The sequence below is a fragment of the Hyla sarda genome, chromosome 5 (assembly GCF_029499605.1).
Source record: "Hyla sarda isolate aHylSar1 chromosome 5, aHylSar1.hap1, whole genome shotgun sequence".
Taxonomy (NCBI): domain Eukaryota; kingdom Metazoa; phylum Chordata; class Amphibia; order Anura; family Hylidae; genus Hyla; species Hyla sarda.
In genome coordinates this window covers 248910020-248928787 of record NC_079193.1, presented here as the reverse complement: position 1 = coordinate 248928787, position 18768 = coordinate 248910020, and the positions used below count along the sequence as shown (strand labels likewise).

The following is an 18768-nucleotide window of genomic DNA, read 5'->3' as shown; positions in this document are numbered from 1 at the left end:
AGCCAGCTGGCAGGGAACCTTGAATATAATACTACAACATTGTAATTTCATATTTTCCTCCTGGAGCTGTGATTGGCCAAGGGGTCTCTGCCAGTCATAGCTTCAGGAGGGAAAAATTAAACTACAGTGCCGTAGTTTCATATTCATGGTAGTCGGCCGGGGAGCAGAGCGCTTATCACCTGCGTGGCATGATTACAAATCCCAGCATGCCCTTAAAGTAAGGACAGGCTGGGAGTTGTAGTTGTGAGGTGCACGCAGGTGACAAGCGCTCCGCTTCCCAGCCGGGAACCATGAATATAACACAACTTCATTGCAATTTCATATTCCCTGCCTGCAGCTGTGATTGGCCGAGGGGTCTCTGCCAATCACAGCTTCAGGAGGGAAAAATGAAACTACAGTGCCGTAGTTTCAAATTCCTGTGAGCCGACCGGGGAGTGGAGCGCTTGTCACCTGCGCGCACCACACAACTGTAAGGGCACGCTGACATTTGTAGTCATGTGGCGCAGGTGACCAGCGTTCCGTACCCCGGCCGGCTACGATGAATATGAAACTACAGCACTGTAGTTTCATTTTTCCCTCTTGAAGCTGTAATTAGCCAAGGCCCCTCAGCCAATCACAGATCTGGGTGGGGAATATGAAATAACAACGCTATAGTATTATATTCAAGGTTCCCTGCTGGCCAGCTCCGCTCCCCACCACCAGCCCGCATCTATCACCCGCTGCCCCCACACTATGCCACCAAGTCGCCCGCCCCCCCTACCCTCCCTCATATAACACACGCCGCTGCATATATCACCCGCTGCAATTAACTCCGCCAGCTAGCTACTGCAAGACTACAACTCCTAGCATGTCCTCACTGTAAGGGCATGCTGGGAGTTGTAGTCTTACAACAGCGGGTGGTATATGAAGGTAGCCAGTGATAGATGCGGGGGGCGGGTGATAGATGCGGGCGGCCAGCGGGTGTTAGATGTGGGCGGGACTTTACGCTACTTTTTCTAAGCCAACTTTTTTTTGGTGTAGATTTGCGACTTTTAGGCCGTTTGCAACGTTTTTGCGACTTTTTATCAAACGTTGCAGTTAGTAAATCCCTGCCTACAGCTAAGTAAAAAACAGATCTTGTGTGAAACAGCTGGATTGTAAAAACTTGCGCAGGCCTGCATACCACTAAAAGTCGCACGTGCGTCTTTTTTACACCAAAAATCCTGTGTAAATCCCTTGACAAATTCCCTCCATGATCTTTCAGCTTTACTACATGTGGAACGTGAAAATTCTCATTTAGTGAATCTTTCGGGTTTAGTAGGAACATAATGGAACTAAATAGACTACCACAGGAGCCAGAAAACATTGTTCCTTACAATTTGTTGCAAAGAAATTTCTTCATCTGCTGCAAAATCTTCTTTCATTGAAGTGTCATTAAGGTGTAAATCCTTGCGTAGTGTTGAGAACTAGTTAAACATTAGCTGTGCTCTTATATAAAAATGAAACCTATATGAGATGGCATGTTAATGGATAGTGATGGCTATAGCAGCACTGAAAAACATTTTCCCCGCATAGTATAGAAATCATGTCACAGATCCAGCACAGGCTTGTTCCAAAAACTGTTCATAGAATGAAGTGCATCATCAGCTTCAGCTAGCAAGGACGAGCTCCAAATTCTCCAGACATTTCAAATGATAAACTTCAAGACTTTCTTCAAAAGAAGAACCATCTGTAAATAGATAAAAGGTAATGTAGAAATATTTCCCAACAGATCAATATCCAAAGTCAATGTCCCAGGTTTCTCAAACCCCAGACCTATCTAGTCATTGTGATGTTAATCTTATGGTAGGCGATTCTAGTACTTCGGTTTTACTCCCATAAAAATGAACCCCAATGCATTTAACAACCATGGAAGAACTAACCATTAATATATATGTGGTTGTTTGAGATAGGGGCGAGTGAGATCACCCAATCATATTCATAGGTCCAGGGCTCATTTGATGCTCTCCACGAAAACAAGAGCTTCTGGGCTGTTCTTATCCATACTCAAAGAGACATTCTAAGCTGCACGTGCTTGCCCTCATCAGATCACAGAATGTTACACAGCTTAAACTGTTACTGACATTTAAAAAATAATAATAATAAAATCGGTCGGGGTGCTGAGACCCCACCAATTGGTTAAAAGAGCAGGGAGAAACACTTAGATGAGCGCTTCTCTCCTAATCTCTTTCTTTTTTGTCAGTCTCCTGCAGTCAGGAGATGAAAAAGAGAAAGTATTCCACCGAGTGCTTCATCCCACTCATTATAGCGATCAGTGAGGGTTTTAGCATCCAGATCTCGATCGATAAACTGGCCCAGCAAGTACCAGTATGGGGACCTGTGAGAATCCCAAGTCTTGTTGACTCTTATTTACTTCCCTCCCAAACAATTCCAAAGCTCCTGGGACAATCCACTTCGTAGTTAAGTGTATTATATCAAACTTGTCTGTCTCCCCCTCTCTCTCTGTGCCTCTCTGGTAGTTAAAAGTAAAAAAATATCAGTAAATAAGGTTTTACATGACTGACTGCTATTAGCAAAAAAGTTATAACAGGATCCACAGACATACTGGTTGTAGTCTGTGCAGCAGCTGCTTAGAGCAACACTTCTTTCAGTATAGACTTAATAACAAAGCAACATGTAGTTCTCTATTGCAGAGAATCTAATTAAAAAATGACAACCAATATGGCTTGTGAATTGTGATCAATATTATGGTGAATCCTCTTATCAACTTTAAAGAATTTCATCTGAAGAGCATAAATAACCCTGTAACTTCTCAATAAGTAATATATAAACCTTTAGGTTATCGGTGGAAATCCTTATGTTTTTGTGATGGTAAAGATTCATATAAATAAAATAATACATTTGCAATTTGTTATTATCTTTGCATTCTGCTGTTAAAATTATATTTCAAATATATAACCATACAACTAGCTATAAAACCTAATGTGACAAAATACAAAGAGCATCATAGAATAAACGATCTGAAACCCACAGATCATGAGATAGTCAATCTATAAAAAGAATATACATAAACATATCACTGTTACTTCACTCACTTTTTCTCAATAGAGACAGGGCGTCTTCAATTCTTCCTTTTATCAATGGAGTCTTCAGAGTAACTTTTGCCTAAGACATAAATTCAGGTGAAAAAATCTTGCATGACAAATACCATATAATTATCTTAAATTCAGCCATTGTTTTTCATTCACAGTTGAAGTATCTTCCATTATTTTAAGCTTTCAAAACTACCTTTATAAATCTTTTTAATTGTCATTTAACATGACTGGAAAAATGTTTTAATATGACGTTCAGTAAATAAAAAAACGAGAAATACTAAATTAAAGTGAATTTTCATTGTTCACTTATCAACACCGCTAAAGAGAAGGATAGGATGGCGGTAGATATTTTCAAAGTGAAATCAACAACAAACAAATTGATGTGATACATGAGGTATGTTATTTACAACAGTAGAACAAATCACATCAACGTAATAGAAAGAAGGAGTGGTAAAGGCTGTGCTCAAAAAGAAAAAAAGTTTCCTCTTCATCATAAACAATATCTGTCATCAGATTTATTCCTAAACCAAAGAAGTAAATTGGAGGAGTTCTGACATTCATAGACTTGTCTATTCTTTTTGTGCACTCCGCAAGGAAATGCATTGCCATCTAAGTAAAAGGTGAAATTCCACACAAATTCCACAAAGGCCTATGCGTCCTCTGACATAAGAAAATAACGAAAAGAGCCAAAAGCATTCCACTAGTATGACCAGACCCAAAGATAAAATGATGCATTGCAAAAGTTATAAAACAGGCAAATCAAGAATCAGACTTTCAAAGGACCAAAGGTTTAGGTCAACAGAGGTATAAAAGTAGCTATGTAATCCCAGGTAACTTAAAAGATTCAGTGTAGTTTATGTTTCTATGCTAAACCATCATCTCTTGGTAGTCATTGGAATAATACTTGATTCCTTTCATACCCTACAATATAATTGTACATAACAATGTGTATAAACAGCTCAAAAAAATGTTCTTTAAATGCAAATCTATAAAGATTTAAAAAAATAAAAATAAAAGTTAAAGATTGTTAAAAAAAAAAGTTCTCTCATTCTGCACCCACCTTCTGGTAATTGTGAAGTAAAGCCCATAATGCAGAAGCTCCTATTCTCTGAATATTGGGGTTGTCATTTTCCAGACAGGCACACAGCATAGTCATAATTTTATCTAGAACAAAAAAGTCCATAAGTGTAATACTAAGTAGAAAAAGGACATTGATTTCTCACTGAATTCTGGTAAAACTCGGGACCCATAAGTAACAGCAACTTCAGTTTTGGAAAGTTTTAACCGCTCATGTGTCTCACAGACTGCAAATGATCTGAATGGCTGCCATGTAATACTATACCAAATGTCTGGCTAGTCACAATTATCTCAGTCAGTAAAGTGAGCCAGGCCAATTGCTGTGTTGGCTCTAATCTGAAAGCAGTTGTCTCTGATGGGTTAACACCCAAGTTCTATAAAAAAAAAAAAAAAAAAACTTAAAGGGTACCTCTCATCAAAAAAACTTTTGATATATTATAGATTAATGTATGCAGAATAACTTTACAATTGCATGTTATTAAAAAATATGCTTCTTTCTATTTAATTTTCCACTTTGAAGAAATGACCACTAGGGGTCTCCCTACCAGTCCTGGCAGCAAGCATTTCAGACTCATGCTGGAGTCCTAAACACTATGAGCTGCCAGTCTGCTTTGTTCACAAAGGAGAACACTCAGACCTGCCAGCCTGCTTTGTTCACAGCCTGTTTGGCTGTGAACAAAGCAGGCTGGCAGCTCTGAGTGTTTAGGACTCCAGCATGAGTCAGAAATGCTTGCTGACAGGACTGATCGGGGAAAATACAATAGAAAGAAGCATATTTTTCATTAACATGCTATTGGAAAGTTATTCAACATTCATTAATCTAAAATATATCAAAAGTTTATTTGATGAGAGGTACCCTTTAAAAAAATAATCCACAGCCTAAGATCTCTTGAATGTCTTGATCTCTAGCTTCCATATACCCATAGTTTTATTTAAAAAAATGAATTTAGAGTTACAAGTCATACATATACATTTAACGTCAAAGCAAAAGATGGCTGAGTCCTGTGAAATATACAGCGAAAAAAGAAAATGTCTAGGTAACTTGACTTTCAGGTAAAAAAAAAAAAAACTATGACTACTGTAACTACGTAGATAAATGGGAATTCATTTACATTTATAGAGAATCTGTCAGGACAGTTAGAGCTGTCCACACATCATACCTGCACAGTATGAAGAATCAGTGGGGGGAAAACACATCCTACTTATTCCAGCTGCATATCGCCATACTGCAGACAATGCCGGACTGCTGTGCTTTCAGGTCACACGCACACAGACTTCTTAATGGAGTGGAGTCTGTCTATCTTGACAGATACTCATTAATGGTGTTCACCCACCATATTATGTATGCACAATTTCTTCTGCAATGTCCTCTATAATTGGACTGTGTTAAATTAAATCAATACCAAGGAAGAAGTCTTGTTTGTAGACTTAAACCACAAAAAATGGATTTAAAAACAATAAGAGGGACAAAAACAATGGCACGGGATGCGGAGTGTCCTACACTGCGACAGCATGGCAAAACAAATCTGTTGATCTTAAAAAGTGCCTTGGCAGTAACAAGGTGACAGTGGTGTGTCTTCTGGAGCACACAGGGACAACTCCCAGGGGGTTACAGGGCACAGCTCCAGATTATATTAGCATGTTCTGGGGACATCTTTCCAATTAGTTGGTTGGGTTGGCATCACACCACGATTTGACCTTCTGATGCACAGATAGGAATTCAGAAGCTCAAATCGCCTGAAATCGTATCTGTGCAGGGACAGGTACTGACAGATACGAAGCCATTAACTATTATGGGGCTGCGCACCCGACCATAGTCTGCTAGTGACTACGATCTGGTCATTTTCTCAGCATGTTGGATTTTTGACATGGACTGAAAAACCGTGGTCTGCCAGATGGTAGTCACTAACAGACTACAATCAGGTCCGCAGATCCATAATAGTTAATGGCTCCGTATCGGTCAGTACCTGCCCGTGCACAGATACGATTTCCGAAGCTCAAATCGCCTGAAATCGTATCTGTGCATCAGAAGGTCAAATCGTGGTGTGAAGCCAGCCTTAGTAGGCCTACCTAGGTTTTCTCTCTGGACTTCACCTAAATTGAATTTCAAACCTATCTAGTTGGAGTGGATACAGATGGTTCTACCGTTTGGGGGCTTTAGAGGCATTTGCTTACTATTCCTTTTTGGGACTCTACAGGCTAAACCAGCACTATCTCAGCTTTCTATTATTGTGTTCTGATTAGCCTTGACTACTGCAGATTGTAAGTCCACAAAAGTAACAGAATTTTAAGGCCGTGATAATAAAAAAATATATATATTTCTCAATGGCACAGTGGAACGTGTGTTCAACACTATTGTGGGCCTTACTCAAGCAGTTAGTTGTTGTGGGTTATTGCAACTTAATTTCATTGACGTAAATAGAGGCAAGATGTAATATCACATACAACCTGAGGAGATGTCTGGGGCCATTTTTGGAAGAAAGCAGATACGTTTTTGTAATCCTGGACAATTTAGTTAGAGTAGTATTCCCAGTTGATAAAGAGGGCTTCCTGGCTCCCTCTATCTTGCTTGTGGGTGCCAGAGGTGGCCGGGAAGCCAAAATAGAGCACAGTCAGTTGTTTTTCTCAAGTAGCATAACACCCATTGACTTTGATGGGAAGCCTGTAAACAGCATAGGACCACAAGCTACATTATACAAACAGCGGGTGCTATGCTGTTTGCAAATCTAAAGGTATTTCTGTGACGTTGTTTCTATCTCCAACCTGGTGCTGTATTAATATGTTTTAAGTTCACTATGAAAAACCATTTTCCCTGCAATAGTTTCACCACAGGCCATTAATACATTTGTACAGCTTTACTTGACATATCAGGTCAACCTCACCCCTCAGGGACTGTATCTTGCAGGGATTGATGGTATTGTGTTTCATTTTTGTGCAACTTAAAGGACATCTGTACTGCATGAATTTTACATATTCCTGTGCCTGGGCTGCAAAAATAAACTAAACTTTAACTCACCTTTCTACGTTCCCCGGTATCGGCCTTATGGTCCCCCTGCTGCGACCCTCTTGCTGCTTCCTGGGGACAGGAACGTTACAGAGCAGTCAGCGTATCACCGGCCACAGAGACGACACCCCCTTGGCCAGTGATGGGCTGAGCGCACTGTCATGTAAGGAGCTCTGGCCGGTTTCTTACATGACAGTGCGCTCAGCCTATCACTGGCCGAGGCGGGACATCACTGCGGCCGGTGATACGTTGATGGCTCTGTGACGTTCCCCATCCCCAGGAAGCAGCAAGAGGATCGCAGCGGAGGATCGTGAGGCCAATATTGGAGCAATGGGGGAACATAGGAAGGTGAGTTAAAGTTTAGTTTGTTTATTTATGTAGCCCAGGCACAGGAATATGTAAAATGTATGCAGTACAGACATCCTTTAAACAGGAAAATGTAAACAAAACAAAAAATCTAATTTTGATACCAAGCTTTTCTAGACTATTCCTTACCATTGGAAAGTATCTTTGGTTTATTGGCTTGGTTAAAGCAGATGTTATGTAAAATAATCAGGGCAGTGGGGAACTTAGCCTTCTGCTTGTATTTCATAAGCTCCAGAAGAAGGTCTAAGCTTCCTTTCAGCTTCATAATCATTATCTGACCATCACTCCCCAGAGACAAATTCCACAGAAATTTCAGCCACAGATTAGTTGTAACACTAAGGCTCTTGTTACCAGCTTTTGACAAGGACAGGGATAAAAAGTTCTGTAGAAAATTACTCTGCAAATGAGGAAACAAACAGCAATTAAGAAACAAACAGCAATTTAGAAACAAACAGAACTAAACCCATTTATAACTAGAATATATACTCAATTATATTCAGTGTTTTTCTAAACCCTATGTTATTACACAGCACTAGCATTACATTTCTGCCAGTGCAATTCTGCAATGCATTGTAATACAAGATATCGGACTACAGGGCAGTGTCAGTTCCTATAGCTAAGCAAGTACTTATAAAGGGGTTATCCAGCATTAGAAAAACATAGCTGCTTTCTTCCAGCCCTGCTACCCTTGTCTCCGGGATGTGGTATTACTGAAGAGAATGGAGTTTTAATACCAAACACAACCTGAGGACAGGTGTGGCATTGTTTTTGGAAGAAAGCAGCTATTGTTTTCTAATCCTTGATAATGCTTTTAATGCACATTTATAATTACATGTACAATTTCCCTAAAAATACCCTGAAACTAGTCTTATTGTTTTGTTCTCATTGAATGTTTTACATTTTCTCCTGGAACACATTTGCTTCTCTTTCACCTTTGTAGCAAAACCTTCTCATATTGACTTTTTCAAGATAAATGCTCTTTATGACCTTAATGGGGTCATCACATATGGGAAAGATTCATTGGGGCAGGGTATTAATGCTGAAGTGCATTCCTCAGGTGCAACTAGATTTGATGTTTTTTTTCGTTTTATGTATTCCATACTTACTGCCACCACTGGTTATGTCAACCAACTGACCCAAACCTGTTTACCCTTTATTAATAATACTACTACCAAAGCGTTAAAGCCAATTTCAACCTAAATATTGCCAGCAGATTTGCTCTGTCATATTACATTCCAGTCTCTCAGTTTTTCATACCTTCTGAATGACACACTTGCAGTCTTGAGTATCGGCAACATTAGAAAGGAGACTGAATACCACTTGTTGTACAAGGCTACTACAGGAAGATGGATCTGCAGCAATCTTTAATACATTATGCAGTATACAGTTGCCTGTTGTGGATTTCTGTGATGGATGGTTGTTGGTCCAACATAAAGAACTAGATGCTATGGGGAAATAGGGAAAAAGTGCATCTTTTAGAATAGGTTAAAAAAAAAAAAAAAAAAATACAGAGCCAGTAGATTCAGACATTAAAACCTTGTAAAAAAATACAGTTTATCATGGTTTTCTCACTGAAATCAATGTTAAAGGTAACGAAACATCAGATCTTTCCATATATAAGGTATGGCAATGCATTATATATAGTAAAATCTTCATCCTCACTATCCCCGGGGAATGTTCCTACCCCAAGGGATGGTGAGGATATGAAGTTTGTAAGTCCCGCGTAATCATAGCCTCGCTGCGGTATTGACTGCCCACATCACCACTCTGCTCCATCTGTTTAGGGAGCAGAGCAGTGACGCGTTCTGTCAATCACGCAGAGAGGGCGAGATTACAGCGCAGCCGCAGGGATGTGGAATTCCTATCGCCTGATGCCCGGCACATGCAGGTCCGGGAGCTGGGCAGGTGAATTTTTCAGGCCCTTAGCCCTTTGGGCAAGCAGGGCGGGACCTGAAAGCCCCCTACAAGCATGGTGGCGCTCAGAGGGGTGTATGGAGCGGGCTCTGGACTCGTGCCCGCTCCAAACTCTGTCGCCCCCAGCTGTTTTCAGTAGCTGGGGCCACCACTAATAGCAAGAATGCGATAACTGCCGCGGCTGGCTGTTAACCCTTTAGATTGCTGCTGTCAAAGCTGACATGTGAATGTTCCCTTGTCGGCAATTGGGGATCCACTATAGAGGTAGCCGGAGGGCTTACCTCTGCTTCCCTGGTGTCCCTGGCTGTCATTGATGGAGCCTGGGTGGACTCTATTAGTTGGGGGACTTTTAGGAGGAATCATTAGATTCCTCATACAGATTAATAAAGTGTTAATTATTTATTTTTTTATTATTTTGAAATAAAAGACACATTAACCCCTTCCATGTTGAAAGTTCCAATCACCCCCTTTTCCTATATAAAAACATGTAAACATAATAAAAATAAACATATTTGGTATCACTGTGTGTGTAATTGTACGAACTATAAGATATAACATTATGTATCCCGTACGGTAACTGTAAAATAAAATACCAAACCAAAGAATTGAAAGTTTTTATAATATCCCAGAAAAAATGTTAAAAGTAATTAAAAAGTCAGATCAATATCAAAATAGTACTGATACAAAAAACAGATTATGGCACAAGAAATGAGCCCTCACACAGCCTCATATGCAAAAAGAATGTTTAAAAAAAGCTACAGGGGTCAGAAAATGGTAATTAAAAAAAATTCGAAAAAGTTCAGAATTTTTTTTAAAAATTAGTTAAACATGACCAAAACTATACAAATCTGGTATTGCTGTAATCAGGCCGGCCTAAAGTATCAAAATAACATTCGCTCAACCACAAGGTAAATGGCGTAGAAAAGAAAACCAAATTTGTTAAATTATCTTTTACCATTTCAATTTCACTTAACCAATATATATATATTATATATATATATATATATATATATATATATATATATATATATATATATATATATATATATATATATATATATTGAGCGTTAGGCTCAGAATTTGTGCTAGGGTCCCATCCTAAATGAGGCCACCTCCCCGTGGTGGATGGGGGACACGTTTTGATCAAAAAGTGCGCTAAGAGCCTCAATTTTTTGACCAATGTGTGCTGCTGCAATTCTTTTTTTTTGTATACTATATATGTATGTGTATATATATATATAATGCTGACATGAGACATTAAATCACTTATTTTGTTGGAGTGCTGCGCCTGTATCTGGTTTTTATCTTGGATGGACTCTGATCAAGTCCTTTGGGACGCTGGCACCAATTTTTTGGTTGGACTGGATAAGTAGTGCTGCTTTATTTTGGGATTATATATATATATATATATATATATATATATATATATATATTTATTTATATTTATTTATTTATTTATTTATTTTTTTTCGGAGCATATGTTATGGAAAAATTTTAAGGTATCATAGTTATTTATGGCTATTCTAGGGAGAGGAGGAAAGAACGAGAGTGTAAAAGCGAAAATTGGCCCGGACAAGTGGATCATCATGAGGGACAAGTAGATTTTGCTCCGTTTTGGTCCCGTGGACAAGTAGTTTTTTTATTAAATTTCCACACCCCTGAGCCGATGGGACTAGTTAAGTATAGACTTGCAAACTTCATATGCTCACCATCCCTTGGGGGCAGGAAGTCCCCAGAGGATGGTGAGGATGAAGACTTTACTAGATTTATGCCACGCGTTATATATGGTAATATCTGATGCTTGGTTCTCTTTAAAGGGGTATTCCGGGCAAAAATATTTAATACTTCCAGGTTTCCGGGACTGGGGACCAGACGTCACGCTACGCCCCCTCCATTCATGACATGAATGGAGGGAGCATGGCGTGACGTCACGTCCCCAGTACCGGAAACCCGGAGGTTTCCGAAACTAGAGACACAGTCCCCGCATAGAATGCGGGTGCTACAGGGAGATCGCAGGAGGTCTCACCAGCGAACCCCCCAAGATCAGACATCTTATCCCCTATCCTTTGGATAGGGGATAAAATGTTTTTGCCCGGAATACCCCTTTAAGAAAAGGTAAAGATAAAGAAACAACATGTCTCTTCTTAGGACCAGATTCCATGTCCGTAAGCACTGGGGCAGATTAGCCCCATTAAATTGGCCTACTGCACATCCAAAACCATGGCCAAATCTGTTGCATACAAAGTAAAAATTTTGCAGCACATCTTTCTAACAGGAACATCCAATGAGTGAACATGGCCTTAATCTAGAACAGGGTGTGTGAGTTCTGCTAACAGTATTGCAAAGAAAGTACAAACACAGTCAAAACAATCATAACATTAATAAACTGTGGTGTTTCAATACGTAAGTGCAGAGAGCAAAATAAAGTGCTTGGGAATCTATCATCTTTTCAGTTACAGTTATGAAATAAAAGTTAGGCATGATAGATATATGGGCAAGGAGAATTTGTTCATCTTTTTCTTTACCTGCGGGGAAGTTTGCTGTGTAGACACAAAGTACCTGCAAAGCACCTTGCATCAGTGTATCATCCATCAAAAGCCATGGCCACAGAGAATGCAGCACAGGAACAAGCTGAGACTCCAGGGCAGCTGCCTGCCAAAAAGAAAAGTTCACTGAAACAAGAATGTGTGGTCCAGCTTGCCTCAAAAAGACAACTTTGTTCTTAACAGTCAAAAGAACATGTAAAACCATAGCACAAGTATTACATGACTGTGTGCAAGATACAAAAACACGAACATACATACGAATTGTATTACGTAAAATCAATAATTATTCCTGAGATGCCAAATATATCACTGCCATTATAAGTATTAGTGCAAGTAAAAGACTCAACAGCATGAGAAAAACTAAAAATAATGTTATTTATGTCAAATGGAGCTATAAAACAAATATGTTACATACATCAATAAAGAGGCCAATGACACCATGGAACTGACAATTGCCTTGTTATATTAATCACTTGCTTTTTTATATCAGTTTATTATGTTTTGCAGAGAAGAAAAAACATTAATATTCTTAGGAAAATCAGATGCAAAAGATTTTGCTGCAGCCATCAATAATGGTACTACCATAATGCATTGCACTGCGAACAATTACAGTTGATACATTAGACTGCAGTCCTTGCTATGGTTTATGTAAGATATTTAAAAAAAATATCCTTTCCAACTGTGCTTTTTTTTGCAAGTGTTTTTTTTTCTCAAACTTTTTGACATTTTTTTTTGATGTGAATATCCAGCTTAAAGAGTACCAGTCATTATGAAATAACCCAGAAACATGTTTTTTATCACTAATGACAGAGCTCATTTAAAGGAATACACATCAGATTTTTTTTTTTATTGATTAGATATGTATATTTTTCTAACCTAATTTTTTATTATATTATTCTGTTTGTACATTATTTTTTGGGGCTGCCATATATCATGAGCTTCTACTCTTTTTGGATGGTTTATAGCAGCCCAAAGGACCATAGAAAGCAATAGTCTAGATCTGACTCATTGACTTGAGATAGTTTTCTGGGCATGCTTTGAGGGGGGCCAAGGTAAACTGTGACCAGCACATACTGTGAATAGAGTAATTCTATTATATATATACTAATGTAACATTTCCTTGTATGAGTGTTGAGACTGCTGAAAAGTTCTTTCTACAGGACATGAAGTGTCAGCTTATTCACAGGCCCATAAGAGAGTAAAATGCAAGATTTCAGGATTATATAATAAAATAAAAATACCTCTTTTCCTTAGCTCACAGTGTTAGAAATTATCTCAGGGGAAGAGGGCGTGTCCGTCCTTGTGGTGGTGGGAGCTGATTGGTGTGACTGCTCATGCAGCCTTGTCATTAAGTCATCTTTTGTCCACGACTCATAGACAAGCCTGATACTGCTGCGGGACTGGTTAGTGCCTAGTAGATGTGGGGACCCCTAATGGTAGGATTTTCAGGGACCGTTCTCTTTATTAAATATTAAAAAAAAAAAATTTAAACAACCATATTACAAAAGTACACGCTTATTCTAACTGGGTGCGGCGTGGAAGATCACGGGGGTCCCCAGCAGCGGGACCCCCACAATCAGGCATCTTATCCCCTATCCTTTGGATAGGGGATAAGATGTCTTAGTGCCGGAGTACCCGTTTAAGCATTAATAACTCTGGGATGCTTTTACTTTTCATTCTGATTCCCAGATAGTTTTTTCGTGACACATTCTACTTTATGTTAGTGGTAATTTTTTGTCGATACTTGCATCATTTCTTGGTGAAAAATTACCAAATTTGATGGAAAAAGTTTAAAATTTAGCATTTTTCAAACTTTGAAGCTCTCTGCTTGTAAGGAAAATAGACATTGCAAATAAATTATATATTTATTCACATACACAATAGGTCTACTTTATGTTTGCATCATAAAGTTAACATGTTTTTACTTTTGGAAGACATCAGAGGGCTTCAAAGTTCAACTGCAATTTTCCCCCAAAATTTCAAAATCGGAATTTTTCAGGGACCAGTTAAGTTTTGAAGTGGATTTGAAGGACCTTCTTTTTAGAAATACCCCATAAATGACCCAGTTATAGAAACTGCACCCCTCAAAGTATTCAAAACAATATTCAGTAAGTGTGTTAACCCTTTAGGTGTTTCACAGGAGTAGCAAAAAGTAGAATTTTTACAATAAGAGAAAAGCCCCCCAAAATTTGTAACCCAATTTCTCTTGAGTAAGGAAATAACTCATATGTGTATGTCAAGTGTTCGGCGGGCGCAGTAGAGGGCTCAGAAGGGAAGGAGCGACAATGGGATTTTGGAGAGTGAATTTTGCTGAAATGGTTTTTGGGGGGCATGTCGCATTTAGGAAGCCCCTGTGATGCCAGAACAGCAGAAAACCAACCACATGGCATACCATTTTGGAAACTACATCCCCTCAAGGCACGTAACAAGGGGTCCAGTGAGCCTTAACACCCCACGGGTGTTTGACAACTTTTCGTTAAAGTCGGATGTGTAAATGAAAAAAAAAAAAATTCTTCATTAAAGTGCAGTTTTTCCCCTCCAAATGGGAGAAAATGCCCCCCAAAATTTGTAACCCCATCTCCTCTGAGTATGGAAATACCCCATGTGAGGACTTAAAATGCTCTGCGGGCGAACTACAATGCTCAGAAGAGAAAGTCACATTTGGCTTTTGGAAAGCAAACTTTGCTGAAATTATTTTGGGGGGGGCATGTCGCATTTAGGAAACCCCTAAGGTGCCAGAACAGCAAAATAAAAAACCACATGGTATATTTTGCAAACTACACCCCTCAAGGAACGTAACAAGGGGTACAGTGAGCCTTAACACCTCACAGGAGTTTGACGACTTTGTTAAACTTGGATGTGTAAATGAAAAAAAAAAATTTTCACTAAAATACTGGTTTTTCCCCAAATTTTACACGGGATAATAGGAAAAAATGACCACCAAAATTTGCAACCCCATTTCTTCTGAGTATGGAAATACCCCATGTGTGGACGTCAAGTGCTCTGCTGGCACACTACAATGCTCAGAAGAGGAGTAGCGCCATTGAGCTTTTGGAGAGAGAATTTGTTTGGAATAGAAGTCAGGGGCCATGTGCGTTTACACAGCCCCCGTGGTGCCAGAACAGTGGACCCCCCCCACATGTGACCCCATTTTGGAAACTACACCTGTCACAGAATTTAATAAGGGGTTCAGGGAGTATTTACACCCCCACTGGCGTTTGACAGATCTTTGGAACAGCGGGCTGTGCAAATGAAAAATTAATATTTTTCATTTTTCCGCACCACTGTTCCAAAAATGTGTCCGACACCTGTGGGGCGTAAATGCTCACTGTACACCTTATTACATTACATGAGGGGTGTAGTGTCCAAAATGGGGTCACGTGGGGGAGGGGGGTAGGTTCCATTGTTCTGGCACTAGGGGGGCTTTGTAAACACAATTTCAGACAAATTTTCTCTTCAAAAGCCCAACGGCGCTCCTTCTCTCTTGAGCATTGTAGTTTGCCCGCAGAGCACTTTACATCCACATATGGGGTATGTTCTTACTCAGAAGAAATGGGGTTACAAATTTTTGGGGTTGTTTTCCTATTTTCCCTTTTGAAAATGAAAAATTTAGCGTAACACCACCAGCATTTTAGTGAAAAACATTTTTTTTCTTCATTTTCCCATCAAAATTTTATGAAAATTCTTCAAACACCTGTGGGGTGTAAATGCTCCCTATACCTCGTTACATTCCGTGAGGAGTGCAGTTTCCAAAATTTGGTCACATGTGGGTATTTATTTTTTTGCGTTTATGTCAGAACCTCTGTAAAATCAGTGGGTGGCAAATCACCAATTTAGGCCTCAAATGTACATAGTGTGCTCTCACTCCTGAGCCTTGTTGTGCGCCCGTAGAGCATTTTACGTCCACATATGGGGTATTTCCGTGATCCTGAGAAATTGCGATACAAATTTTGGGGGTCTTTTTCTCCTTTTAACGCTTGTGAAAATAAAAAGTATGGGGCTACACCAGCCTGTTAGTGTAACATTTTTTTTTTTTTTTTTTTTTTTTATACTAACAGGCTGGTGTAGCCCCCAACTTTTCCCTTTCATATGAGGTAAAAGGAGAAAAAGACCCCCAAAATTTGTAGTGCAATCTCTCCTGAGTACGGAAATACCTCATATGTGGCCCAAAACTGTTTCTTTGAAATACGACAGGGCTCCGAAGTTAGAGAGCGCCATGCGCATTTGAGGACTGAATTAGGGATTACATAAGGGTGGACATTGGGAATCATTGGTGTAGAATACCCCTAACAGGGTGCCTCCAGCTGTTGCTAAACTCCCCAGCATGCCTTGACAGTCAGTGGCTGTCCGCAAATGACGGGAGTTGTTGTTTTGCAACAGCTGGTTGCTCCGTTTTGGAAACACTGCCGTACGATACGTATTTCATTTTTATTGGGAGGGGGTACAGTGTAAGGGGGTGTATATGTAGTGTTTACCTTTGATTATGTGTTAGTGTAGTGTAATGTTTTTAGGACAAAAGCTTCCTCCTATGTTGCTTTTCCTCCCCCACAAGGATAAGGTAGGAAAAAACAGGAAGCACTAAAAGCGAGTTTAAAATAAAATTACCAGACATCATTGAATATAGAGCTGGCAGATAGGTTACACTTGCCCGACACTTGGAGTATTAGGGATTTTCTAGAAGGGGTAATTTTTAAAGAAGCACGCTATTTTATTATTTTTCTTAGTGCAGCATAGGCTATTATTAGAGAAGAAGGTAAAGGTTCTTATGTATGTTTTTTTTTTACCTGTTTTAGTCGATTAGGCAGGCATGGGTTTTGAGTTATGGTTTCTGCTTTAGATTTCCTATGAATCCTCTGGCTTTGCAGAGTGAGGGAGCGGAATATCATCACTGCAATTCACCAACCTAATCACCTGGCTAGACTGCAGTAAATAGAAACCTAAATAGCCGAGACTCATAAGTGAGTTTATGTTAGTTCACCCTACATACAGTTTTGATGCATCTTCTTATTTAAAAGTGCTTTTAGAAAAATATTGTTATGATGCAATTTAGATGTTTTATGAAGATTTTATGTTTTAAAAGCTGTGTTCACATGTTGCATTCTTAATGCATTTTTATATGTTTTTACTATGTTTTGGTCATGTCCTTTCTGTGATGTTCCGAAATTGCTGTAACAACACATTTTTGGGAAACATTTACCGTATATACTCGAGTATAAGCAGACCCGAGTATAAGCCGAGACCCCTAATTTCAACCCAAAATCCCAGGAAAAGTTATTGACTCGAGTATAAGCCTAGGGTGGGAAATACCTCATCCCCCCCTGTCATCATCCAGACCCGTCATTAACATCCTCATCATCATCCCCTTGTCATCATCCCACACATCCCCCCTTCATCATCCTCTTATCCCACACATCCCCCCTTCATCATCCCCTTATCATCCCACACATCCCCCCTTCATCATCCCCTTGTCATCATCCCACACATCCCCCCTTCATCATCCCCTTGTCATCATCCCACACATCCCCCCTTCATCATCCCCTTATCATCCCGCACATCCCCCCTTCATCATCCCCTTATCATCCCGCACATCCCCCCTTCATCATCCCCTTATCATCCCACACATCCCCCCTTCATCATCCCCTTGTCATCATCCCACACATCCCCCCTTCATCATCCCCTTATCATCCCGCACATCCCCCTTCATCATCCCCTTATCATCCCACACATCCCCCCTTCATCATCCCCACCCCCCTTCATCATCCCCACACCCCCCCTTCATCATCCTCTTCTCATCATTCGCCCTCAGTGGTCTTCAACCTGCGGACCTCCAGAGGTTTCAAAACTACAACTCCCAGCAAGCCCGGGCAGCCATCGGCTGTCCGGGCTTGCTGGGAGTTGTAGTTTTGAAACCTCCGGAGGTCCGCAGGTTGAAGACCACTGCGGCCTTCAACATCATCCAGCCCCCTCTCACCCCCCTTTAGTTCTGAGTACTCACCTCCGCTCGGCGCTGGTCCGGTCCTGCAGGGCTGTCCGGTGAGGAGGTGGTCCGGTGAGGAGGTGGTCCGGGCTGCTATCTTCACCGGGGGCGCCTCTTCTCCGCGCTTCCGGCCCGGAATAGAGGCGTTGCCTTGACAATGACGCAGGAGTACGTTGGCAATGAACGCACCTATGCGTCGTTGTCACGGCAACGTGACTATTCTGCGGCCGGGCCCGAAGCGCTTAGAAGAGGCCTCCCCGGTGAAGATAGCAGCCCGGAACCAGTATCTCACCGGACAGTCCTGCAGGACCGGACCAGCGCCGAGCGGAGGTGAGTACTCAGAACTAAAGGGGGTGAGAGGGGGCTGGATGATGTTGAAGGCCGCAGTGGTCTTCAACCTGCGGACCTCCGGAGGTTTCAAAACTACAACTCCCAGCAAGCCCGGACAGCCGATGGCTGCCCGGGCTTGCTGGGAGTTGTAGTTTTGAAACCTCTGGAGGTCCGCAGGTTGAAGACCACTGCGGGTGGGGGAGTTCACTCGAGTATAAGCCGAGGGGGGTGTTTTCAGCACGAAAAATCGTGCTGAAAAACTCGGCCTATACTCGAGTATATACGGTAACCCCTTAAGGACCCTTGACGTACGCGTACATCATGACACCCTGGTACTTAAGGACCCATGACGTATGCGTACGTCATGGAGAATTCTGGCCCCCGCCGCGCGGGGATCGGACCAGCGATCGCGGCAAATCGCAAGTTAATTCACACTTGCGATTTGCACGATTCCGGGTCATTACGGGTCTATGGTGACCT

General features: G+C 40.7%; 1 protein-coding gene across 2 annotated transcripts in view; it reads right to left on the bottom strand.

The window, feature by feature from the left end:
- Positions 1–769: 769 nt before the first annotated feature.
- RTTN (rotatin) overlaps positions 770–18768 on the bottom strand; it is a 259753-nt gene continuing 241754 nt past the window's right edge. Inside the window, exons 45-50 of one of the 2 annotated variants that reach the window (XM_056521457.1) lie at positions 11961–12087; positions 8779–8966; positions 7651–7918; positions 4135–4238; positions 3075–3144; positions 770–1708 (exon numbers count right to left, since the gene is read on the bottom strand). In XM_056521457.1, coding sequence (XP_056377432.1) covers positions 1629–1708; positions 3075–3144; positions 4135–4238; positions 7651–7918; positions 8779–8966; positions 11961–12087 — 837 coding nt within the window. In that variant the 3' untranslated portion in view covers positions 770–1628. Of the gene's footprint in view, positions 1709–3074; positions 3145–4134; positions 4239–7650; positions 7919–8778; positions 8967–11960; positions 12088–18768 lie in introns of those variants that run through there. The other variant, XR_008844181.1, reaches the window with a different exon arrangement.